The sequence below is a fragment of the Larimichthys crocea genome, chromosome XXIV (assembly GCF_000972845.2).
Source record: "Larimichthys crocea isolate SSNF chromosome XXIV, L_crocea_2.0, whole genome shotgun sequence".
Taxonomy (NCBI): domain Eukaryota; kingdom Metazoa; phylum Chordata; class Actinopteri; family Sciaenidae; genus Larimichthys; species Larimichthys crocea.
In genome coordinates this window covers 12,908,405-12,934,327 of record NC_040034.1, presented here as the reverse complement: position 1 = coordinate 12,934,327, position 25,923 = coordinate 12,908,405, and the positions used below count along the sequence as shown (strand labels likewise).

General features: G+C 40.0%; 3 protein-coding genes across 6 annotated transcripts; all 3 read left to right on the top strand.

The window, feature by feature from the left end:
• Nucleotides 1-9,265: 9,265 nt before the first annotated feature.
• On the top strand, nucleotides 9,266-14,084 carry LOC113744583 (protein max-like). 4 transcript variants are annotated; one of them, XM_027274873.1, is made up of 5 exons: nucleotides 9,266-9,478; nucleotides 11,463-11,570; nucleotides 12,173-12,202; nucleotides 12,533-12,656; nucleotides 12,790-14,084. In XM_027274873.1, the coding sequence occupies exons 1-5, from the start codon at nucleotides 9,443-9,445 to the stop codon at nucleotides 12,972-12,974; spliced, it is 483 nt and encodes a 160-aa protein (XP_027130674.1). In that variant the 5' UTR covers nucleotides 9,266-9,442; the 3' UTR covers nucleotides 12,975-14,084. The 4 variants fall into 4 exon arrangements, with proteins under 4 accessions (XP_027130674.1, XP_027130673.1, XP_027130677.1 ...); XM_027274872.1 differs by having other exon boundaries at nucleotides 12,518-12,656; XM_027274876.1 differs by lacking the exon at nucleotides 12,173-12,202 and having other exon boundaries at nucleotides 9,269-9,478.
• A 1,826-nt stretch (nucleotides 14,085-15,910) lies between these two features.
• On the top strand, nucleotides 15,911-21,745 carry LOC104921403 (ras-related protein Rab-15-like). Its single transcript, XM_027274870.1, has 7 exons — nucleotides 15,911-16,182; nucleotides 19,059-19,119; nucleotides 19,219-19,279; nucleotides 19,379-19,456; nucleotides 19,654-19,743; nucleotides 20,697-20,762; nucleotides 20,871-21,745. The coding sequence occupies exons 1-7, from the start codon at nucleotides 16,053-16,055 to the stop codon at nucleotides 21,018-21,020; spliced, it is 636 nt and encodes a 211-aa protein (XP_027130671.1). The 5' UTR covers nucleotides 15,911-16,052; the 3' UTR covers nucleotides 21,021-21,745.
• A 513-nt stretch (nucleotides 21,746-22,258) lies between these two features.
• gpx2 (glutathione peroxidase 2) lies at nucleotides 22,259-23,961 on the top strand. Its single transcript, XM_027274871.1, has 2 exons — nucleotides 22,259-22,631; nucleotides 23,244-23,961. The coding sequence occupies exons 1-2, from the start codon at nucleotides 22,410-22,412 to the stop codon at nucleotides 23,595-23,597; spliced, it is 576 nt and encodes a 191-aa protein (XP_027130672.1). The 5' UTR covers nucleotides 22,259-22,409; the 3' UTR covers nucleotides 23,598-23,961.
• The last annotated feature ends 1,962 nt before the right edge of the window (nucleotides 23,962-25,923 follow it).

Sequence of the window (25,923 nt, the reverse complement as noted above, 5' to 3'; positions counted from 1 at the left end):
AGGCGGGAATGTGAAATCCGACTTTTCATGTGGTTAAACCTTCATAGACATACATTCAATTTATGTAGTTATCTGTTGTGTACAAGATTTAAGTTCTTCCTAAGTGACCAGTGTGTTGAGTTATTGTCTGTGGGTCATAGAACAGACAGGGTACCAACAAGTTTTGTCCGACAGGTGTAGAGCTTATGAGACTGGTAACCGTGTGCTTGAGAGAGCATCAGCGTCCGCGTGTCCAATTGTGGCTAGATGCTTTCTGAGGACGACAGGTGGTAATTATGGACCAAAGAGGCGGACGCTGATTATCACAAGTGGATGAGGTGTATGTAATTCAGAGGAGACCAAAAAGGGGGGAGAGGACGACGGTGGGGTTAAGGGTCCGGGAGGAGGAGCGGGTCCGGGTGTGGCCGCGTGACTGAGCAGAGGGTAGGGTGATCTGGTAGCACAGGGGCTCATGTTCAAAAACAAGGCAGGAAACACAGGGAGGATAAACAACACAGGAAGACCAGGGGGGAATGCACACATATAAGAATATCAAACACTGAGAGTTGACAAGTCACCAATCCGAAGTGGATCCTTATAAGTTACCACGGGGAAATGTAAGATCAACTGGACTAAAGATAATGAATGGAGAACCGCTGTATATATCAATCATAATAGCTTAATTAGAAAGACTTAGACCTCAAAGAAGTGTGTAAACCAATGATACCACAACAAGGACTGACACAACACATGAGTCCACTGAATGCAAACAACACCAGAGACATGAAAGGAGGAAAGGAAAATAGACACGTGGACGAGACACATCAAAGATAGGTCAGTGTCCATTGTACCAGAAATACCAAAGAGGAAGGCAGAGTGGAAAAAAAAATAAACCAGAACCAGGATTATGAAGAACAGCAAAAGAATGAGAACGAAATGAAAGAGAAACACCGATGAAGAATGAAAAAATTAACAAATCTGTGTGTACAAGAAGTGGAAGCTGCTAGTACAGTAGAAGTAAGCAATAAGAAATTGCTAACTATGCGACTAGGTAACCACAATAGGGCGGAACATGGGACCAAAAATTCTGACCACTGGATCAATAAAAACGATAAAAGAAACAAAAACCATACACGCTGAACAACAATAGAAACAGAAAACAAAAACACCCACGCAAGCAAGCAGCATCACAAAATAAGACAAACTGAAGAATGAAAAAGCGAAAGCCAGAACAATAACGATGCACCGCGGCCAGCCCGTGCCACACAAGCCTAACCGCCACACCCCACCCCCCCGCTCCTGCGCCGGCCCACATTCCGAAAAAAAAAAAAAAAAAAAACAAAAAACAAAAACACAGAACACACAAAAAAAACAAAAACAAAAAACAAAAAAAAAAAAAAAAAAAAAAAACGGAAAAGAAGGAAAAATTTTTTTTTAAAAAAAACCCAAAAAAAAAAAAAAAAAAAAAAAAAACCATCCCGGCTAAGCCCCAGAGTGGGTTTGGGGTTGTGGTGATCTACCATTAATAACTAAAGATAATATTAAAATAAATATATATTATATATCTATATATATCTGGACTTGTGTGACCAAATAGCACTTCGGCCCATGGGCAAATGCACGGTTCTGCCAGATGCCAGTCGTGCCCTGATGTTCCACCCCTGGTACGATAGACTGATAAGGGAAGGTGGATGATCAGGAGGAGAAAATGTGCTGTCCAGGCAGCGTGAACGAGTCAGGTGGAGAGAGGAAAAAGGCAGAAGAGAGACACAAGGTGGCAACGAGTCAGAAAGCTAGCAGAGGGAGAGAAGAATGAACGAGAGAAACAGAGAAGACTTGAAAGAAAGAGGGGAATGGGGAGAGGAAGGACAAGCAAACCAGGAAAAAGAAGCTCCAAATGTGCGGCTGGCTTCAAAGCTCAACACATGGTGGAGCAGGAGTTTCTGTAAGTGAAGCCATTCAGCGAGACGAGGTCAGAGACAGAGGTGCTGCAACTTATCTAATGTCCGCTTAAAGACCGAACTGATAAAAACAAATTGAGTGATAATGCCCGTGTACGTACAGTGGACGGGTTGTCGCGCACTGTGCTGCTAAGTTCGACAAGACAAGTATCGTACTGTCCCTGCCTTAGGTTGTCCCAAATTCAGGGATCTACCGCATCATGGTGAATCAGCCGTCCATACTTGACTTTTATTTTGAGTCATATCACTGTTTGGTTTGTTTTTTTCAGTTACATCTATTGTTTCCTGTCTTTGTACTCCCGTCACATCATGTGCTGTGTACTGTACAGTGACGGAGTTGTCGGCACTGGGCCTGCTCACAGTGTCGACAAGTCAAGTAATCGTGACTGTCCCTGCCTTAGGTTGCGCCAAAGTTTTCAGGGGATCTTACCCGTCATTGGTGAATCAGCCTTCCATACTTGACCTTTTATTTTAGAGTCATACACTGTTTGGTTTTGTTTTTTTCAGTTAACATTTTGTTTCTCTGTCTTGTATCTCCGTCACATCATTGCTGTGTTACGATGCATGTGACGGAGTTGTCGCGCACTGTGCCTGCTCACAGGGTCGACAGAGTCAAGTAATCGTGACTGTCCCTGCCTTAGGTGTCCCAAAGTTTTCAGGGGGATCTTACCCGTCATTGGTGAAGCAGCCTTCCATCTTGACCTTTTAATTTTTAGTCATATCACGTTTGTGTTTTTTTTCAGTTAATATGAGTTGTTTGCTCTGTCTTTGTATCTCCGCACAACATGTGGCTGTTGTACGGCACGTGACGGAGTGTCGCGCACTGTGCCTGCTCACAGTGTCGACAAGGTCAAGTAATCGTGACTGTCCCTGCCTTAGTTGTCCAAAGTTTTCAGGGGGACTTCACCCGTCATGGTGAATCAGCCTTCCATACTTGACCTTTTAATTTAGATATCACTGTTTTGCAAGTAAACAGGGCATATCACTCTATTTTTGTTTTCATCGTTCGGTCATTTTACACGAGGACATTAGATAAGTGGCAGCCACTCTGTACCTCTGACCACGTCCTCGCTGAATGGCTTCATTTACGATAACTCCTGCTCCACCATGTGTTGAGCTTTGAAAGCCAGCTGACATTTGGAGTTTTTTTCCTGGTTTGCTCTGGCCTTCTCTCCCTTTCCCCTTTCTTTCTTTCAAGTCTTCTGTTTCTTCGTTCATTCTTCTCCCCCTCTGCTAGCTTCTGCTCGTTGCCCCTTGCGTCTCTCTTCTACCTTTTTCCTCTCTCCACTGACTCTTTTTTCACGCCTGGACAGCACACTGTTTCTCCTCCTGATCACCACCCCTTACCAGTCTATCGTACAGGGGTGGGACCAGCAGATAGTAGCAAGAAGAATTGCTACGTTCTGCTGGTTCACTCCTGTACAACAGATTGGTAATTCTTCATCTTCATCATGTTCTCTTCATTCCTCATTCTTTGCTGGTTCTTCCTTAATCCTAGCCCACTCCGGCCTTCTCTTTGTAGTTCTGGACAAGGGACACGACCATCTTCTTGTCTCTTCCAGGTCTTTTCTTCCTCCTCATACCTGGTTGTGCACCGTGCAGGTGTGTCAGTCCTTGGTTTGGGTATCATTGGTGTGAGCACAGTTGGAACTCAAGAATCGACCTCCTGCCTTTTGGAAATGTGAACCTGCTAAAGTTATTTTAGAGAGTAGCATGTGTACTCCTCCTCCAACATGATACACAATACACAATACACACAATACAGTACAGAATAAGTGCTAAGCTTCAGTCATATTCCAGCAAGTTAACATGAATAATCTTTCCTTCACTGTTTTATTTGAAAGAGCTGAGAAAACACAGAGCAATGACTGCAAAGCTTTTACCATCCATGAAAGCACCTGTCCTGTGAAGAAAGATGTTGAATACAGTACATTTGCACATGTGGAGTGAGTGAGGCAAAGTTTAAAGACATCATTTTGTCGTTGGCAACCTCAACTTCTTATTAAAAATGTAACCGTGAAAGTTTACTAGCTTAAAAAGACGCGAGCAGGAAAAACAACACATGCTCCTTCCTCCAGACATGCCGTTCAGAAATGAGACTTGTAAGAAAACGACTTGTTAAAACCAGCTACAGGGCAGTCGTCCTCTTCAAAGTTCATCGGAATGAGTGCTGACTCTCTTCTCTCTCTATATGGCAAATATCTTCAGAACACAAAAACCAGTTTTCATTCTAAAGAGAACTGGAATGTGAAACTCTCATTTGCATACATTAAATCATTCAGCAATGAAATGTAAATAACACCTGCTGAACAGATCTAACTTTATAAATCCCCCCAATAATGTAGGGTGGGAATAGTTACCTAATTATTATTTTCATAACAGCTATCAGGCCCCTCCATCACACTTAACTGATATTAAAGAAGCAAACAGCTATTATGGATTAGCAAACTGCGTTAGACTAACAGTTTATTATTGTTCTGCAATAGACAAATTATTTTAATGAAATTATCTTCATTGGTACCTCCGTCGTTTGTCGTGTTTTTTTCCTCTCTTCTTCTCTTTTCTTCCATCGCTGGACACGGACCGCAGAGTTTTGGTCATTTTTCTATTTATTTATTATCTAACACTATCTATTATAATTATAATTAAAATAAATAATTATTCATATTTATTTAAATGGACTATTATCTCCTTTCAGATGCCTTGCGGCCTTCACAGCATTTTAGGACATAATGTTCCTTCCCTTGTCACATGTGAAAGTCATATTAATATACTGTAGGTCAAAATCAAACACAAAATTGCCTCAGAGGGTTTACATCCTCACAATTAGACCCTTTAAAAAAGATGGAAAACCTCCCAAAAGGAGAGATAAATCAACAAATGTGATACATTTGTGTACGGGGCAAATCGTTTTTATTATTATATGCATTACCCTTTGGCACATAAGTAACACCAGCACCTTAGAGACTAACAGTTGTTGTTTTTTAAAAGAAAGAAAAGACCAGAAGACACATTTCTGTATGTGTGGTAATGACATTTTAGAAAAACCACAAAATAATGATATTACATTCTTTTGTAGAAACTAAACTTAAAGGCATGACAGAACATGTTTCTGAACCGGTAACATAAATCAAAGTAATAATAAGGCATTATCATTCACTGTGAAACGCTGAGGGTTGATTATAATGGAGAGAAGAGAGAGGCCAGTTAACGGAGAGTAACTGGGTAGCGGTTCACTGTCATGATGATCAAGATCTGTACCATGTACGACAGGAGCGGCAAACACATAAACCATAACGTGTTGCAGTTTTTTGCTGTTCCGTTTGTTTTGAAATATTTAATTATCAACCAAGTATCAATGTAAATTAAAAAATACTCTAGGTGGTACAAACACTGTAAATCTCATAGATACATTTTGTGCTTACACTACAGATGGGATGAGACAGAGTTTAACATCTCCACTAAATGACCCATTACTTAAAACACCCAACTACTACAGGATGATTGAAGGACATGTATATTAAGGGGTAAAATACTAACAGATTGTACAACTGTATGAAATTCAATGTGTATCATGCTTATATAGAACAGCTGGAATTAATAAAAATGACTTAAATTTAAATAATATTTTCTATTTTTATAACAATTTGTTTGAATTCTTCGAGATACACCCAAAGACTTGAATGAATGAATCTGCATCCAGCTCAACAATTTTGTTGGGTCTACCAAGGCTACAAATCTTCACCATTTCATCATTTTCCAGTATATACACTCTATAAATATCTGATTTATGGATGGATTTTGTCATATATTTGTACACAGGAGAGCTCAGTGTGTGTGTGTGTACTATATGTATGTATATATGTTCACGTGTAATGTACACGTTAGTGCTCTTTATTCAGAAAACCCTCATGTCACATCTACATTTCAGGATCTGGTTATTATAGGCACATATTAAATGTTAAATATAAATATTTCAATATTTATCATCACAGTAACAGTGTTACACACATTAGTAGCTGGAAACACTCAGCATTAGAAAAATACATACGTTGGTTTGGTGCTTACATAAGGAGTAAACATTTATAATCATCAATTTAAAAGTTACATACGTTGTTTTTGGTGCCTGTTTGTTTCCCAGATATATTAGTGTGTGTGTGAATGGGTGTATAAGAGACATTAACTTAAAGAACTTTGTAGAAAGGCGCTTTATGAAGTTCAGTCCATTTCCTTGTATTAGTTTACGGGCATATCTGCCACATCCAATATGGCGGACCCGTTGACGTACGATTCAGCGCTCAATGCGGCGTCTATGTATATATGTCTATGTATATATGTCTATGTATATTATGTCTATGGTCTGTAGTGTCTCTGTGAAGCACATCAGACTGCATTCATACTCTGCGTGTCTCCACTTTAGCGCCCTTAGCTTGTCCATTTGTTGCTAGGAGACCGCACATGTCCATAACAACAGAGGGAGACACGGCCCAAATCCTGTCCTCCTCTCTACAAGCCCGTCCCGACCCTCCTCTGCATCCTCAGTGTGTTGTCCTCCAGAGTTCAGCTGGTATATCGGCTGGTCTTGCTTCTATGCCGGACGGCATTAGCGCAATCAGCTGTTCCCGGGAGTAAACAAAGTTAGCATGTCCAGGTGGAAGCGGCAGTTTAAAAAACAACACGACAAAAGCACAAAAACTCTCCAAAAACAGAAGAACAGACAAAAGAGGGCAGGACTCCACAGAGCTACAGCGAAGAAAACAAAAATGAACAAAAGAGAAAAAAGCCAAAAAGCGACCCCAAAGTCCAGAGGAGCATAACAGGCAGCGTGCAGCTTTCGCGCATAGATAGATAGATAGATAGATAGATAGATAGATAGATAGATAGATAGATAGATAGATAGATAGATAGATATACTTTATTTATCCCAAGCTGGGAAATTATAGTGCAGCAGCAGCATTACACAAAGTGACAAGTGACAACATAAGAATAAAAATATACTATAAAGCAAACTATACATAATAAAATATCAAAAAAGCAATAGTAAATACGATAAAATAAGATATATTGTACAGAGGTATATACAGCAAGTTGGCAGTGTTGATATGTACAAAGTAAGGAGAAATGTGAGGTGACTGTAGATTATGACCTAGCTGTTGTTATACAGTGTAATGCATGTGGCAGGAAAGATTTCCTGTATCTGTCCCTTCGACAGCGGAGCTGTAGCAGCCTGTGGGAGAAGCTGCTCCGCTGTCTGTCCACTGACATGCGCAAAAATAAAATCTGACAATCCATAAATAATATATTATAAAATTGAAGTTTAAGGCTGCATGAATCTGACCGCGGGACGTGATTGGCCCCCGGGTCGTACTTTGGACGCCCCTGATCTAAACTCTGATACTCTACCTGAGGGGGATTGCACAAATCTAAGATAAGGCTATGTTTGTTATCCTGGCTGAATTCAGACTCAAGTCGGTTGCATGAAAGCAGCTCAAACTTAACCCGGCCAAGTTACTATGGTGATTTATTCTCTGCAGCTAGCCTGCTCCAAACCAGACTAACAGCCAGGCTAAGGTTAATCCTAGTGATTCACCTGTATTTCCACAGTCAATCCTGTGAGGAATGAATGTGTTTTACAGCATGTCCATGGTCTTTCTAAGTATGTTGCATCAGTTTAATTATCCTGTATTAAAATATTACATATATAGTCATTTCTCATTTCATTTAAATCTGTTGGCTGTTTGTAATTGCAACAATCTTTTTATATTTATTCAAGTAGTATTATTATTACTCAGGCCCTCTTCATAATGGCTTGCCCTTTTTTCGAGGATGTACTGGATGAGGAAGCCCTAATCCTTAGACAAGCATTTAGGCATGAAAGAGTCTTCTGGGACAGGTCAGACCCATTGGCCTTTGGAGATGACTATCTGATTGAGAGATACAGATTCTCAGGTGATGGACTAAGATATTTATGTAGGCTGCTGGGTCCAAAAATACAGCACTAGACGGCGCAAAGCCATGCTCTCACTGTACCACAGATGGTATGTGTTACATTGAGATGGTTTGGGAGTGGGAGCTTCCTTTATTCTGTCGGGGATGCAGAGAACCTCAATAAACTAACCATTTGCCGCACAATAAGACGCGTTTGTCTGACGCTGATGTCATTACGTTAACAGGAAATCCTTTCACGGCATCAATGTTCAGGCAAGAGTGATTTATGGATATTATGACCTACATACATTTGTGCATTTAATGACCTTAGTAGGTTACAACTTAACATTTCAGATGATCTGTGATGCTGACTGCCTTGTCAGCAATTTAGAGGCAAAGTGGCCTGGCTTAGTGCATGACTCCAGAGTCTTTCGGGCTAATCCAATTTACGAGTGACTTTCACAAGGTAAGCCACGTTTTATTTGTATTGTAAGCACCTTGGACATCATGAGTGTGTAACTCTGCTGTGTTGTTTTCTAAATGATATCTTGTATTGTCAGGCGAATTCTCTGGTGTGCTGCTGGGAGACAAAGGATACATTCCTCTTGACTCGCCTTGCGGACCCCCACAGCAGGCCTACAACCATGCACACAACAAAACAAGGGTTCTGAAATATCGGTTTCAGTGCCTGCACCACCTGAGGGTTTTTCCTGGACAGGGCCTGTGATGTGATTGCTGCATGTGCATTTAAGTAAATCAAACAGCCAATGTTTAACTCTCAGTCTCATTCAAATTAGACCAAACGAATCTCTGCACAAAGATGTGCTTCATATCTTTGTCTAGCTGCAGCGAGGTTTATACGCAGCGATTGCTTGCTGCAGAAGCTATTTAAAGGTCCCATAGAGGCAAGTGTGCAGGCATGGATGGTGAGTGGGGGAGGGCAGGCAAAGCGAGCTAGGCCACCATCTGGCCTCATAATCATATGCTGAGAAAGGAGCCTAGTTATTGTAGCACACTACCCTGCTGACCACTGAACCATAAGAGTTCAGCACAATGCATGCTGGTCCTTCACACCACATAATCATATTTATGTAGAATATTTTAAATCAAGTATGATTTATTCATTTCAATATGATATTTTTAAATATATATATATATTTATAACTAAAGAACATTCATAGTGCACTTGGGGAAGGCACGCTGAAGGTTTCCTGAGGCTGCTGTGTTTGCAACTTGAAGGGAGAGAGAGGATAACGGTGTATTTTAGTGGGCGCGTCTGAACCCGGGGGGCATTGTGGGAAATGTAGTTCGGGTAGCAGAAACCAGCGGCATCGCAAACAGGGCCGCGTGTCGGCGGATTACTTCATTACCCACGAGGTCTCGTTTCTGTCGCGCATGCGCCGTTTGTGTTTTCCCGTCCATGTGTAGGCGAGTCACGTGTGGACGAACCGTTGATCGTCATGTATCTGCTGTAGCGAGGCTCCGTGCTACATTTTTATTTGCCTCCGGTTTGTTTTGACAGCTGTTTGTTTTTTTTCCTCCCCCCTTTTTTCTCAGACCTTTTTCACCGAAGAATGAGCGAAAACGATGACATCGAAGTCGACAGCGATGTATGTGGCTTTCTAGTTTCTCCTCTACAAGTAGCTAGCCAGCTCGTCAACAGCAACTTTAACGCTACCTGACCGAGCTAACTGGCTAGCTAGCTGGGCGTACATTAAGTGTCGTTGGGGGTCGGCGGGTGTTTATTTTAAAATGCTGGCTGGCTTTACTTTACAGTAAAGTCGAGCGTATTATTGTGGTGAATGATTTGGGTTTGTTTTACAGCCGTGTGTACCGTCGTTTGCGATAACCCCCTTGCTAAGCCCTCCGCTCCCTTTCGGGATTTTTTTGTCACGCATCTACACGTGCAATTACGGTACAGGTGCTGGGAGCGACCAAAAAGGCAAAAAAAAAAAACTGCAACGACTTCTCACGTTTCACACAGCTAATGAAACTAAGGTGTCTCTTTTGAAACACATTTGTTATACATTTATCTGCCTTTTAAAAATAAATAAATATATGTTCAATATATTAGGCCTGTTGTAATGTAGTTTCCTGTTTTCAAACTTTAATTTAAAAAAACCTTTACCCTTTTACTAGATGCGCTGACTTTCCCAATGGCTTTTGTTATCTAAATAACGTGTAAAAAAACAAAAACAAGTTTATATAGCACTGGATAAGCCACATTTCAAGTGAAAAAGTTTTCCCAAAGAGGTTTGCTGGATGTCTGAGACATGAGTGAGTCACTCCGCTGTACACCTCTGGAGGAAAGTGAAGGGAAAGCCTCGTTATTCATCGTCATAGTCCGTGTTTTTGTCAACTTTGTGCAAAAACACAGTGAGAGTGTTTACGCGTCCATTTTGGCCACTCCGAGCATCACTACCGTAACGCCAGGAATAGGCGCAACAACAACAAAAAAACCTTAAACGGCAGTGCAGACAGGACACTGTGTTCATGTTTGTTTTTAAAAATGTTTTGTTCATTATCTGCCAATGTCTGCTGGTTGTCGCCAGAACTATGCCCCCCATTTTATTAAGCTGGCATCTCCAGCTTTGGATCCTCATGGATTCACAGTATACATAATACTGCTCGGCCTAATCAGAGACATCTCGACTTGCACTTGTTCTACCATAATTATTCTTCTGATATATCCTATGTCTAAACTAGAAAACAAAGAGCCATACTGTTGCACTGCATGGCTGCACAGTACACAATGCTTTATACATTAATTTATTGTTTGTTTTCATTTATTTTATATATAATTTCCCCCTGGGATTATTAAAGTATTTCTGGTTCTGATTTAAATTGCTGATGGTAAGGTAAAATAGTGCCAGTTTTCTTTTAACAAAGATGTCATAATAATGACAAAGGTGTGAAATACTGACCTCCATCAACATGACCTCCATGTCGCACTCGTTTCCAATTATATTACTAAGCCTACCTAAGGTTACGGGATAGTTCACACTTAATGTAAAAGACAAGTTCTTATTTTAGTGGCAGAGCTTTTTTAATTTACTTTATCATTGGCTATTTTGTTATTGACATGCAGCTACACCTCTAAATTAAAAATGGCTTTAGCAATTACCCCCGAGAAAAATGTTATCCTGTACAGTATGTATGTCATGATATACATGTTTACTATATCTGTCCTGGCAAATTGTTCTAGTAAGCCTATGATAACTATAATAATAATACCAAGAAATACATTCATAATTATTTACCTGTATTTGTTTTGTTCCCCATATAATGATTAGGTCGGGGAAAGTGTCTTCATCAATCTTCTGTGCAGCTACAACCTCCCTGAACAAGTAGACAGTAGGGGGTGTGGTCAAAATGAGCTTGTTTAACGCTATCTCTGTCTGGAAGTAAGACAATGTTAGTTGGGTACATTTGATTTACGCAATGTACACACAAGGATTCTGTGACGCAAGACCACTTCACAATTTAAAACGGCAGTATTTGCATTGCCCCTCGTCGTCGTCTTAAATGTCAGTCTTAAGTCACATGGAAATCAAGTAACAAACTTTTTTGGTGTGTTTCTGTGTGTGTTTGCAGGCAGATAAGCGAGCACATCACAATGCGCTTGAGCGCAAACGCAGGGACCACATTAAAGACAGCTTTCACGGTTTGCGAGATTCTGTGCCTGCATTACAAGGGGAGAAGGTGAGAGGAAAATATATTATATAATTTTATAAATTCCATAACTCGACCAGCAAAGAATATACATACATATATACACACATTTTTAAAAAAGATCTCATTTCCTTTGCTGAATTTTGTTGTATTTACTTGTGCACATGCAAAGCACTTGTTTAAAGCACGAGAACTGTATGTTGACCTGAACACTGTTAGCAAAAGCAACATAAAGGTCAGGAGACAGCTACATCCCCGTCGTTCGGACAACCAGCAGGTCAAAAAATCAGCACTTTCATCTTTTTGACTTTGTTTTCACGGCCCTGCAAATGTGATCACCCTCAGCAGTAAAGTCTCATTAGCTGAATTTCCAAGTTCACAACACTCAACCACTTTATCAAACAGGGCCCTAGTTTGTACCCCTCAAAGCCGACGCTGTTCTGTAGTGTACGGCTCAGAAAGCTCTCTCTGAGGTGAAAGAGAAAATAATGGGGTCATTTTAAAAGATGGATATTTTGCCAAGCAAAGCTTTCCATGTGTCAGACATGTGCAAAACAACATAACCTTCATGTATCAATTTGAGATTGTTAAATAACCCATGATATCTGGTAATCCTTGTCACAATCTTTCAGCTTAGTCACCTAACTATTGGACAAAGAGAGGTTTGTATATGTTCATTTTTGTACATTTAGTCATTCAAATTAAATGCAAAACCCTTTGTGCTAGAATTATTCTGTGATATGTTAGTCAAATCAGCTTTTGTTTATATAGCTGACCCACAATTTGTCTCAGGAGGCTGTACAGCTTGCATGTTGTACTCTCTGTCCTGAGACCATTATTGCATGTTACACACCGAAAACTATTTGATATATGACATATATGATCTTTGCATAAATCTTTAGATAGAATGCCATGTTTCATCTGAATAAATAGACACTGCAGCTTTGTCCCATGGCTCTCTGAATTTTTGCTGACAGAACTCTGTCAAACAGGCTTCCCGAGCACAGATTCTAGACAAAGCCACCGAGTACATCCAATACATGAGGCGAAAAAACCATACCCACCAGCAGGACATCGATGACTTAAAGAAGCAGAATGCACTGTTGGAGCAGCAGGGTAAGTGGAGAAACAGTCGTTGATGTCTTTTTAGGACAAGGTGATGTAGTCTGTCATTAGCGATATTTAATGAGTGTAATTAACTGTAGTATTTTTTTTTGTTGTTGTTGTTTTCTTTCCTTGTGTGCTGCAGTTCGTGCACTAGAGAAGGCCAAGGGGAAGACTCAGCTCCAGACAAACTACTCTTCTGATAGCAGCTTGTACACAAACCGCAAAGGAAGCGCGGTGTCCGCCTTCGATGGCGGCTCCGACTCGAGCTCTGAATCAGAGCCGGATGAGCCGCCCAACAGAAAGAAGCTGCGCGTGGAGCCCAGCTAGACTCGGGCTGCCCGCAGTTCTCCAAACAGACTCTTTTTGCCCACCAGCCCCCGACTCCTCCGACCTGTCCGCACTCAGTCCTGCCTTCTTACACCAGTCCAGGAGACAAGGCGGAGACTGTGTGAGAGAGGTGCTATTATGTATAAAACGCTTCTACCTTCCTTTTTCCTCCTGGCAAGCATCCTGTCGCTCCTTTTGTGGCCCGGCAACAACTTTTAAGACCCCCAAAGTGAGGCAGCTCTGCAGTTTTGAAGGACTTTACGCATTTCAAACCTCATGATAACCATTCATAATCAAATACGGAGATGTGAGGCGTTAGTAAAGCTACATCATTTTTTTTTTCTTTGTTGGAGTTGTGAGACTTTATGACCTTTGACAAAATGGTAATTAGGGATAGTTTACCTTTTTAATATTCATACTTTTCCAAAAAAAAGAATGTGAAGTTGCTTTTGGAAAAAAAAAAGTCTGTTATGCAACCCTCCTTATTCAGTGTAGGTGGCTGAAGTTTGTGTCCTTGAAAATGTTTGTGTAATCAAATTAATCCCTCTATTTATAGTGATGCACCGAAATTGATTTCGTACCCTCGCGTCTGATCTCCCTCATGGTTTGGCTTGAGATTTTCCAGAGAACACAGGAGGATGATCAAGTTGACCTGCTGTTTTAGTGGATTTTCCACAGGTTCAACTATTTATTTTCCTCTCTTTTTATTATTATCAGACAAAATGTATAAAAAAAAATCCCCTAATGGATACTGAATGTTAAGCAATGCAGTTAAAGGGCAGTGACCTTTTATTTTTGTGTGTAGTATATACCACCGTATACTCTTAAATGGTGTCCACTCTGCAAAGAAAAGCCTTCCCTTCAGATATTTGCCTGTGCTGGGAACGTTTATCTTTTTATTTTGTTTTGTTTTTTTCTTCTTTTTTTTTTTTTTTTTTTTTTTTTGTTATTTTGCAGAGGTAAATTAGTGTGTACGTGATCAATATTTGTTTGTTCCATTCCATGGAAATTACAGGTATGTTGTACATACTGCCAACGGTTGTCTTGCAAGTTAAGGCACACCTTTATTATGAGACTATAAATAAAACTATTTTATCCTTTTGGGATGTATTTGTGACTCACCATGTTTTGTAATAACATCATAGCTTTTTGTACATTAAGCGGTTATTTTTCCTAGGTATTAACTGTACTTTTGTACCGTATCAGTCAAAAATTTGGACACCTTCTCATCCAATAATTTTATTTTTTATCGCTTTCTACATTGTAGATTAACACTGAAGACATTGAAACTATAAAGGAATACATGGAATTATGTAGTAAACAAAAAAGCTTCAGTTTCAGATTTTAGATTCTTGAAAGTAGCCACCTTTCGCTTTGATTACTCTTTGCACACTCTTGCCATTCTCTCAGTTAGATTCATGAGGTCATCCCTTGGTTTTCCAACAGTCTTGAAGGAGTTCCCAGAGGTGCTGAGCACTCATTGGCTGCTTTGCTTTCACTCTGTGATCCAATTCTTCCCAAACCAACTCAACTGGGTTTAGGTGATTCAACACTGACACGTCAGCTTCCTTCTTCAAATAAGACCTTACATACCCTGGAAAAACAAATAATGGTTTCTCGAAGGGCAAAAACAGGCTGGGATGACAGCAGCTCCTGTGACAGGTTGAGCTTCCTCTGCTGGGACTTTTTGATGATAGCGCTTGTTTACCACATAATTCCATATGTGTTGGTCTTCAGTGTTAAGTATTAAAAACAAAGATAAAACATTGAATGAAAAGGTGCTTCTGAACTTGCGACTGGTACTGTATGTGTTTGAGATTGGGGAAACAGCAGAGTGATGGAAAAACTCAATTTCTAATCCCAGTTAATAAAATAATCTGATACGTTTAATCAAATTTAAACAAATGTTAATCAAAACAATCAACAGGGATAATTAACGGAAATATTGGATGATCTTAATCTTTTAAAAGTTTCTTGATAACTATATTTGAATTGTAGTTTCAGTGGTGTAAATAAAGGCTTTTCTGCTCAGTTTTTAGATGCTAAAATTAAAAGTAGGAACACCAGGGCACAAAGCATGCACCCCATGTATCAGGGCTAGAAGTCCTTACTGCAGTGACCCAGGTCCAAGTCCAGCCTGGGTCCTTTACTGCATCTCATCCTCTCCCACCTCTCCAGCTGTTGTTATCTAATAATCCTTTAGACTGTGGGAGGAAGCTGGATTACCCGGAGAGACATGAGGAGAACACGCAAACTCCTCACAGAAAGTGCACCGACAGTGCTAACCGATCCTTAATATGTGGGGAAATTTGGGGCATTAAATGACATCAAACGGAGTTCATCTTGAGGGGATTTCATATGTTGTACACATATTTTTTAAAGAATTGATTGTGATTGTTTTAGCCTCATATATTTTATTGGTTTATGCACACAAAACAAACAAAACAAATGACAGTAAATTTGTAGTTTTTAGTATTCTCAACCAAAACTACATCCTGGCACTGTGGAGGAACAACATGAAATGTTACATCAGCATGTATAACACCAGACTCAAGCGCTGCCAATGAAGTTAGTTTAAATATTGAATTTGGGTTGAGTTCAGTGTGATGAGACGCACTGACACTCCCACTGCTTCTTCAAGGATGCAGGTTGTGTGATGCCTTCTTGAGCCGTAGGAAAGATCACTCAGGACTGTAAACTACAACTGAAATAATTAGATAAGAGAAACTGATTCTAGGATTGTAAAGGAGAAAGTATGGAGGCCCTGGCAAAACAAAATGCTGAGGTGATTTAAATTGTGTGGATCACATATGAGTAGGAAAAAAACCCACATTGTTAATGTGTCTACATTATTTTTCATCAGCTAAACGGAACCATAAAACATTTCTGTCAAAAGCCACTTAAACAATCTGCTTTTGTGAAATGGTTAGAGCTGTTGTGGGTCGTTGCATTCATGGTTTCCGACTTTAGAAGTTGGAGTTTCCGACGGTCCCTGGAGGCAGCACAGCTTACAGCAGTGTGTGAGGACATCAACCAGCAGCTGCATGAGAAAACATGTTTTCTACTATGTTTTAGTTTATGGTCATGGCTAAACAGTACGACGTGTTGTTCAGGCTGCTCATGCTCGGAGACTCTGGGGTTGGGAAGACTTGCATGTTGCGCAGGTTCACGGAAAGTGAATTTGATCCTTCACATATCTCCACCATCGGTAAGCCATCCAGCAAGTTTTCAGTGACGCCTGTTCTTAAACATTATGCGTCTGTGTTATGTTAAGCTCAAGTTAACCGGATGAACACCAATGGATTTTTATTGATTTATTTGTTTTTATTTCACAGAATAAAAGCTGTAACTTTTTATTGAATTTCCAGATTTTTTTGTTTTAAAGCGTATAAGCAGGCCTGCTTAGCTATTAGGATTAGTACAAACTGCCTCAGGTCATAACAGCTTTGAAACTAAGTGAAAAGCACAAAGAGAATTATAATGGATATTAGACTATGTCCATATATTATGAGCATAAACTAACATGGACATGGTTTGGAGGAAATTGATTTTCCTTGTAACCATAGTGTGAGGTATTCAGGGTAAAAGGTTGTGCAGTTCAAGGCTTTATATATGGGATTAAACTCCAGTGCATGAGCGCTCCATGCTTCTAGATGTTTGATAGTATTGGTAAACTTTAGATAGATTCAGTCATCTGTCTCCTGCACCCAGGTCCAGTGTCTTTCAGAGGGGTGTACATTGTAAACATTTGGACATAAGTGTCTTCTTAAGCCAAATGTTAGAGGGAGTGCCTCCAGTGACATTGCATAGAGGGATGTTCACATTTTCCATTCATTTGAATGTGACATGCGAAACAAAATATTTATTACTTTAGTTTCTTCAACAAAAGTTGAAAAGTAAATACAGGCTCAGGTGTTTAGTACAGTGCTGTGAGGTGTAGTGTAGTGAAGCTGAAATGATTAGTCATCTAATTGGTCGATTGACAGAAAAAACATCAGCAACAACTGGCTTACTGGGACACATGAAAAGAACAGTACATGTACTTTTAGTTAAAATGTCTGTTGTAAGGCCGAAAGACCAGTAAATTAATCAATCTTTACTTTTCATGCAAAAATGCCAAACATTATCTTGTTCTGGCGTCTCTGTTGAGCATTTGCTGCTTTTCTTCTTTTCTTGTTAGTCAGAAAAAAACAAGTAATTTGAAGATGTCCCCTTGTGTGTTGTGGGTATTTTTCACCACTTTTTGGCATGTTTATTTGACCAAATGATTAATCGAATAGTAGATGCAGTCATTATTGGAAATATACTGTTTATAGTATAGTATGGTATATTGGCTACTACCTTTTAAAAGGCAGAGAGCAGTAACAACAGAAGTAAATTAAGAAAAAGGGTTCAAGGTTAAAGTGTTCAGGCTGGACTGTAAGCTGTAAACAGATAGAAATGCATACCAGCACCTGAACTACCATTACTGTGAAACACTCTCAACTTTAAAGGTCTTTTACAGAAATGTAGCTGTTTTACATATTACTTCACGTGAGGTGGAATGTGTAATGGATACAGCTGCATGTATTGTATGTGTGTCTTAAAGGTCCAGTGTGTAAGACATAAGGTACAGAACATGGCAGAAATGGAATATAATAGTCATGGTTGTATTTCCATCAGTGTATAATGAACTGAAATGTAGAATAATTATGTCTTTGTAACATTAGAATGAGCCCTTTATGGGTGACCTGTGGCTCTTTCCCACATGTCATTCCCCACACTCCTGTTGCTCTTCAACTGCCTCTATACAATAAAAGCTTGAAAAGGCCAAAAGAATATCATTAAAAAAAAAAAAAAGAGCCTTTTATGTCTAGAGATGCTGCAGGTCCTCTTCCACGGAGTCCACCATGTTGCACAGTCATGTTTCTACAGTAGCCTAGAGCTGACAAATCAAATCAAACCAAACTGTGAATTCTGCTGTATATTTACTCAGCTTTAGTTTGGTATTGATTTACATGTCATAACTTTTTAGTTTTAATTATAACAAATCTAAAAAGCTTTAAGCTCTAAAAAGTTTTCAGAGAAATTACACAGTTCTATGGCCTAGTATTTTATATAGTTATATAGATAAAGGTTATTAATCAATGTTGACTAAATATCCAGTGTAGTGGCCGTTTACCAAAGGCCCAAGTGCCTCGGCCAATTAGTCAACAGAGTAATCTTATTTTTGACGCGTCCATGAACCTAACACAACACTTGCGAAAACCCACTGCAATCATGGAGAGAGATGTATGTGATCTTGAAGGATGATTTATTTAAAACTTAAAAACTTATAATGGTACAAAAATGAACAAAATCCACATCTTAAACTGGTCCAGTACCGACTCGAGGCAGTCCTTAATGTGTAAACAACGACGACAGTCAAAAACTTATATCGAACCCAAACATCTGTTGACTTCAGAGAATAATTCTAGAAACAATTAACCAAACATTTTTCTGCGTCCATGCACACTTGCATGACGGCATTAACAAATAAAGCTATATGGCTTGAGTAGCTCTGACATCCAGTTTTAACTATGTTTTATCTTTGACATTGTATATTTAGGATAAATAAAGTTAACAAAACTAGAATACTACAGTTGGCCTATATGAATTTTAAATGTCTTATTTGTGGATTTTAATTTGTGGAGGCAGCATATAATTTCAGAACATATGCAGTATATTATCTTTACTTATAAACGGTATTTAAACAAATGAAGTGGTACCATCCAGTTGTTGGCAGTCAGCCTTATGTTGTCACATTTCTTAGCTATCAGTTGCAACCCCATTGTGGAGACTGTATTGTGTGGACATGATGATTTAAAAGTTGACACTGTGCAACGTCTGTGATACTATTCATTAGGGATAATAGTGTCTCTGAGCAACCCTCATTAAGTGCCCACAAACCCACAACAGCCCGTGGAAAATACCACAAAGCAGGATTTTTCACTAGTTTGTCACAGTTGCTTTAGTGACTTCTGTTTCAAACTGCTTCTGTTGTGTTGTGTTGACTTTGAAAATGAAATTAAATGTAAGTTTCTCTGTTTTTTGTTTTTTTGGTAGGAGTTGATTTTAAAATGAAAACGCTAGAAATAGATGGAGTCAAGGTGCGAGTACAGATATGGTAAGTTAAGTTACTGCATCGTTTTATTTAATTTATAGTATGCTGACAGGCATATTGTTGGATCTTCTTCTGCTGATGTGTGTTTTGTCTTCTGTGCAGGGACACGGCTGGTCAGGAGCGTTATCAGACCATTACCAAACAGTACTACAGGCGAGCACAGGTGAACCACTCCATATGAACAATCACTGGAGTCAAATTACCTTCACGGGTCACTGTAGCTTCATTCTTTAATTGCTCTTTGTTGTGTATTCTTGTCCAGGGTATCATCTTTGTATACGACATCACAAACAGGCCATCCTTTCAGCACCTCGCGAAGTGGGCCAGTGATGTGGATGAAGTAAGGCAATAAACATCAACAACACAAACAACTCATTTCACTCTCTTACACTTATAGAGCCCTTCACAGTGACCCAGTATTTGTGCACTGCTTGCTGCACATTTAATGACTTGATATGAGTGACAACATAATGAAGTCCCTTATCTCAGTGCTGTCTCTCTTGCCTTTTTGTTGTTGTTGTTGTTGTTGTTTTGCAGTTTGCCCCAAACATGGTGCAGAGGATCTTAGTAGGAAACAAATCTGATGAGGAGCTCAGGAGGCAAGTGACAACGGAACAAGGAAACAAGGTTTGACCGAACTTCATTTTGTAGTTTTTATTGTCTTTTTCTGCATTTGTGAAGTGCTGTGCTGTGAATGTAGGATTATGTAGATATACACACATCCAAGAGTTAGTCAGATAGAACACTAGCTTGGTAAGTAGACATTACTAAAGAACACACAGCGAAATCTGACAGTTCTGCTATGGTACATAAATACTGCATTAATGTAGTTTGACTGTACAAATCTATACATAGTGGGTGATACATAGTTTTTGAATTTAAAGTCAGTGTAAACGCAATTCTGAGATTTCTTTCAAAACACATAAAATATGTTAGTAAATAGTTGCTGAAAACATGAGAAAAGACTTTGAACAATATATTACTGAAATGTGGCGTTAGAGGTCAGAACGGTTTTTCACCAGGTTTCCAGTTCAGGTTTTTTTTGGGGGGGGGCGGTCCTAAAGGGTGGCTCGATGACACGCTGAGGCCACCCTGAGCATACCCCCTCACCCCTAGCAGGGAGATGGAGATTAATTAATCTTTCTCAGTGTGTTTGAAAGTTAATCTTGTCAATTTCTAAACTCATCTGACACATTTCAGTCGCTTGAAAATTGCTGCTTGACTGCTCCCACGAGTGGGCGGAACTTCAGCACCTTCAGTGGACACACATTTTTACCCGATTTTGACACCTAATTTCTTAAACTTTTTAATATTTTTAATCATTCAGATTTGGCTGGGTGGTTAATAACACTTTCTTCTTTGGACTGGCGTACTCAGAACACATATTTATTCTTACTTTCCACAGACTTTAAGTTCTTCCAAAATTTGACCCAACACATCAGCTAATCTGTATCAGTATTATATCAGTATCTGTGGAGCAAATTATGTACTGAAGACAGATTGATGACTGTCTTTGATAATTGAAGTTAAACCATCCTGTGTTCATTTACTTACGGACCACATTTATCTGGATCTTGCAGCTAGCAGAAGCTTATGGGATGGAGTTCTTTGAGACCAGTGCCGCCACCAGCAATAACATCAGTGAGGTAGGAAACAGAAACTGTCTGACATTAGAAAATATTTCTGGGGAACTCCCCTGCCACATTCTTATTTATTATCGGTGCATTTATTTTTTTACTTCCTATTTCCTTCAGTCATTCACTCGTGCGGCAGAACTGGTGCTGCAGGCTCACAAGAGAGATGTTGACAACTTGTTGGGATCTCTGGATGATTATCTGGAGAAGGTCGGTTTGGATGACGAGAAGAGCAGACAAGATGTGGACAACAGGACCTGTGCCTGTTAGAAAGAGAGCCACCACAGTGCCATGACTCGTACTGCAGCTAGAGATATTTGTTCTCCACCATGATTTGACTCTGTCTTCTTCATAGATACTGTCACCTGTTGACCAGCAGTGTGCACGATTGTTTTCACTTTTTTGTAAGTTGGTCATCTTACATGGTGGAAAAATGCAGTAAGTGGCAACAACCAGCAGAGGGCCAATTCTGTTGCATGATCATTGAACTCAGCCAGTGACTAGTATACCTACAGTGTATTTCCTGGGCAAAGTGCATTGTACTTTTTGGTGAAAATCTTTTCTTTCTTGTTACTTCTTCAAGTTTCACACACAGGCTACACGTCTACAAACTTATTGGTCAAATGTGGATCCATTTCCATAAAAATCTGTTTATTAAGGTGCATCAAGTGTATACGCTACAACAAATGAAGCCAGAGGAGAGAGTTGAATTATTTACACTTCGAAACTCAAACCAAGCAGGGATGGATTCATTTACACAATGGACTTATTTCCTCAAGAGGGACAGTGTTGTGCCATGTTCAGTGACCTTTCTGAATGCAGTACATGTTTGTTTACCATCCTGAATGTATGTGTACAGTTTGTTTTATGAATGTGACCGCCATCGCCTAGTCTGTGTTGTGCATTTAAGCAGCGTTACTGCTGCCTAAAATAATGTTTTCAGGTGCTAGGGGTGCCACAGATATTTAATTTTAATATAATGTTTAAAACTTGAGGGTGATAATCAAGGAATGTATGTGTAAGTTAATAAACTGAAATTCTTATATTTAAAACATATGAATTGGGTATCTGGGCCTTGCTGAGTCACTACATTTGGATTGAGAGTGAATTTAGGTCCACAGAGAGTTCAGACAGTAGGTTCATTCATTTTTTATCACCTGCTGTGAAAGACAGGCGATCACAGGTTAAATTTTTAATGACTGAGAAAACAGATCCATGCCATACAGGTACCATAATACATGCCGAAATGCATGCTGTTTCCCCCCCAACTCTTTTAAATGGGGCTGTCAAATACATACTCCGGATAATAATTGAATTGTTTAAAAGCATTCTGGTGAGAAACAGCAAGTAACCTTTGGGTTCAAAGAAATTATTATAAAAAAACACTTTTAAACGCCTATCTGAAATGGGAAAACTCACAAAATTGTAAATCATGTAAAAACTACTTTATGTAACTGTGTGGTTTTACAATCCGTTACATGAGTATATCTTAAAATTGTAAAGAGTATTGTATGTCACATGTAGATCAGTTTCTTGAAGTGACATTTGACACCCATGAAAGGCAGCTTTCTGCCTCAAGTGAGTCAGGTGACCACGCCGTTTGATACAGTCCCAAGCTGAGATCCCGTCTGCCTACAGTGTGGAAGCACAGGAGTCAAGATGACGTTCATCGCCAAGACCTTCTACGACCTGAGGGCCACCACGTTGGAGGGAGACTCTGTGGACTTTAATGTATTCAGGGGACGGGTGGTCCTGATAGAGAATGTGGCCTCGCTCTGAGGCACCACCACCCGGGACTTCAGCGAGCTCAACCAGCTTCAGAGCAAGTACCCCCATCGGCTGGTGGTCCTGGGTTTTCCCTGTAACCAGTTTGGATATCAGGTCAGTTGAGCTGCATTGTTGCATTTGGTACAACCCCGCAAGAGCTGGTCTTGGTGTAGGCCAGAAATATGCTGATAATCTTTTATTATTCATGTCAGACTCGTTGCATCATTTAGCCACTTACTTTCTCTGGGCATGAAATATATTTTCCTCAAATTAGTAACTACACCTGATTTTCACCAGATGTTCAGAGCTGATTTCAATCTTATTATTATTATTATTATTATTATTATTATTATTATTATTATTATTATTATTTGATCAGTTTAAACAGGATCTTGAGCTTTCTCCTTGTATCATAGCTAGGCCAAGTTTTACTTCTGGAAATTAAAGGTCTCCCATGTTTGAGAATGATTCCCACTGTATTCACCCACCAAGTAATTTAAAAGAACACCATGATTACATAGTGTACAAACTGTACATGATATTTTAGCTTATACAGCAATTAGATTTTAAGTATCTGCCTGACAGTCTTATAGAGTGATTTTGTTTGCTACAGTGTAATCAGCTTAATTCCTGTTATTACCCAAATTAGAAGGAAGCACTGATCACACTTTTGCTGTGGAGTATGAAACAGCTGGACAATATGAAAATGAATACTGTTTTTTTCAGGAGAATTGCTCCAATGGTGAGATCATGAATTGCCTGCAGCATGTGCGTCCAGGTAGCGGCTTTCAGCCCAACTTTACCATCTTTGAGAAGTGTGACGTCAACGGAACAAACACGCATCCAGTCTTTGCATATCTTAAAGACAAGCTCCCCTATCCCGATGACGACCCCAGCTCCCTCATGCAGGACCCCAAATTTCTGATCTGGAGTCCCATCAACAGGACGGACGTCTCTTGGAACTTTGAGAAATTCATCGTCGGGCCAGAGGGAGAGCCCTTTAAAAGATATAGCAAAAAGTTCCCCACCATTGATATAGAGCCTGACATTCAAAGACTGTTAAGATTAACCAAGAGCTAAGAATAGCCTCTATCTCCTAATGACCTCACATCCATCACAGTCAAAGCAGATATGCTGTCCTCCACACTTTTAAGCCTTATTAAATGAGGGTGATATTCTGAAAAGCTCAGGGAATATTATCTGAGGCCTTGTAAGTGCTTAAGAGTAGTGGAGAAGTAAAATGAATTTTACAGTACATGTTTAAACAAATGTGGGTATACCGTCTTGAAAAGCAGCCTTTACTGTAGCTTGTCCTTTTGTTTCTTGTCTTATGCTAGCCTGGCCAGTAGATGGTGCTGCTGATCTGATCATACAAACCTCTGTCATGATTTTATGAATTAACATTCACCACACACGCTCACACTCACAAAATGTTTGCACTGGAATAAAAGCCTAATTCTCTCTCACTGATGTATCTTTTCTTTTTAAATTAGATTGTATATTTACAGTGAGGCTTCTGCTGTAAAGATGTGTGCCTCTCATGCTAGGTTAGATGTTGTCATGGATGAAACAGCCTTGTGTGGGTTTGGTAATGAGGCTTGAAATATAGTAGGAAGGATGTGGAACGGATGTGCACACTAAAATACCTGACGTGTGGTTCCTCTGCAATATGCATCCTCTAGACCGCTGATTCATTCTTTATTTGTTCATATCTATATATATTCTGCACCAATGCATCAGAGCTATACATTTCCAAATAAGATCCTGCAGATACAGCAGCCTAATACAACAACAGGAATGCTTTACTGCCACAATGACACCTGACGACAAGTCCTAAATCATGCATTTAGGAAAGCATCGACCTTGCCACTGCGTAATGAGATCTTATCCAGATTTAATTTTCTATGCACAGTATGCTTTGTTTGTAAGGTCTGCAGATTAACATTGGATTTTCTGCACATCCGCTCATGTCCACAGCAGCAGATAATGTCAGAGCCACAGGCTACACAGGCCGGGCAGTGCCCTAATGTCTTTGGCAGGTTGCTGCAGGGACAACGTTAAAAAAAAAGAAAAACTCTGTTTGTGCATAACCTGACTCACTGTTTTTGCATATCACATTAAAATATTTGTGTTGTCACAGTGCATGAGGGTATTTGATTAATATATTTCCCACTGGTCTGTGGGTGACATTCAGGTAAGTAATGTTGCCTATTAGAAGCAGCAAATATTGGAGGAGGAATGCCAAGGGGCTCTCCTCCACCCTCTGCACTACTCCCCTACACACACACACACACACACAGTTTGCAGAAAAATATCATCAAAGATCAGTTATGAAGGAGTGATGAATCACTCACTTCAAATCTGGAAAATAATCGATTAGAATGAAACAAAGAATTACCTCAGCTAAATTTGTATAGAATGTTACACAGATTTTAGCTTCATTCATGTGCAATATGTTTGATGTGGGTGTATTTTTGGATAAATAATCCTGCATGTTCCCATATATATATATATATATATATATATATATATATATATATGTAGGGATTGACCTACCAGAGGGCAACATAGGTTATATCCACAGACAGCTACCAGTACCTTGGCATCCCACAGCTAATGAAACCATGAAGAGGCCACAAGAAAGTCAACCACAGCCAAATACCTCCAGAGAGTAAGGCAGGTCCTGAAAAGTCAGTTGAATGGTAAGAACAAGGTCCAAGCCATCAACATGTACGCACTACCAGTCATCAGATACCCCGCTGGCATCATAAACTGGCCAAAGGAGAGATAGAAGCCCGTATCAAGACTAGAAAGCTCCTCACCATGCATGGAGGGTTCCACCCCAAGTCCAGCACCCTGAGGCTATACATAAGTGGAAAGAGGGAGGCAGGGCTAGTGAGCTCAGGCCCACGGTCCAGGATGAAACATCGAAAATATGAGAAGATGAGGCCCGAAGGATGAACTGCTAAGTGAACGTCTCAGGCAGCAGAACCCTGATGGAGTGCAGAGGAGGAAACAGACAACCTGGGGGACAAACCCCTACATGGCATGTACCACCGTCAGATAGAGGAAGGGCTGCTATCAAGAAATCCTACAGTGGCTGGTAATGCAGGACTGACAGACAGCACAGAGGCACTAATCATGGCAGCACAGAACAGCCATAAGCACAAGAGCCATGAGGCCAGGATCTACAGAGTAGACCAGACCAAGATGCAGATGTGTAAAGAAGCCCCTGAGACAGTCCAGCACATAGTAGCAGGGGTAAGATGCTAGCTGGATCAGCGTACATGGAGAGGCACAACCAAGTGGCTGGGATAGTATACAGGAACTCTGCAACCAGTATGGAATAGAAGTACTAAATCCACGATGGGCCATACCACAGAAGGTGGCTGAGAACAACAGGGCC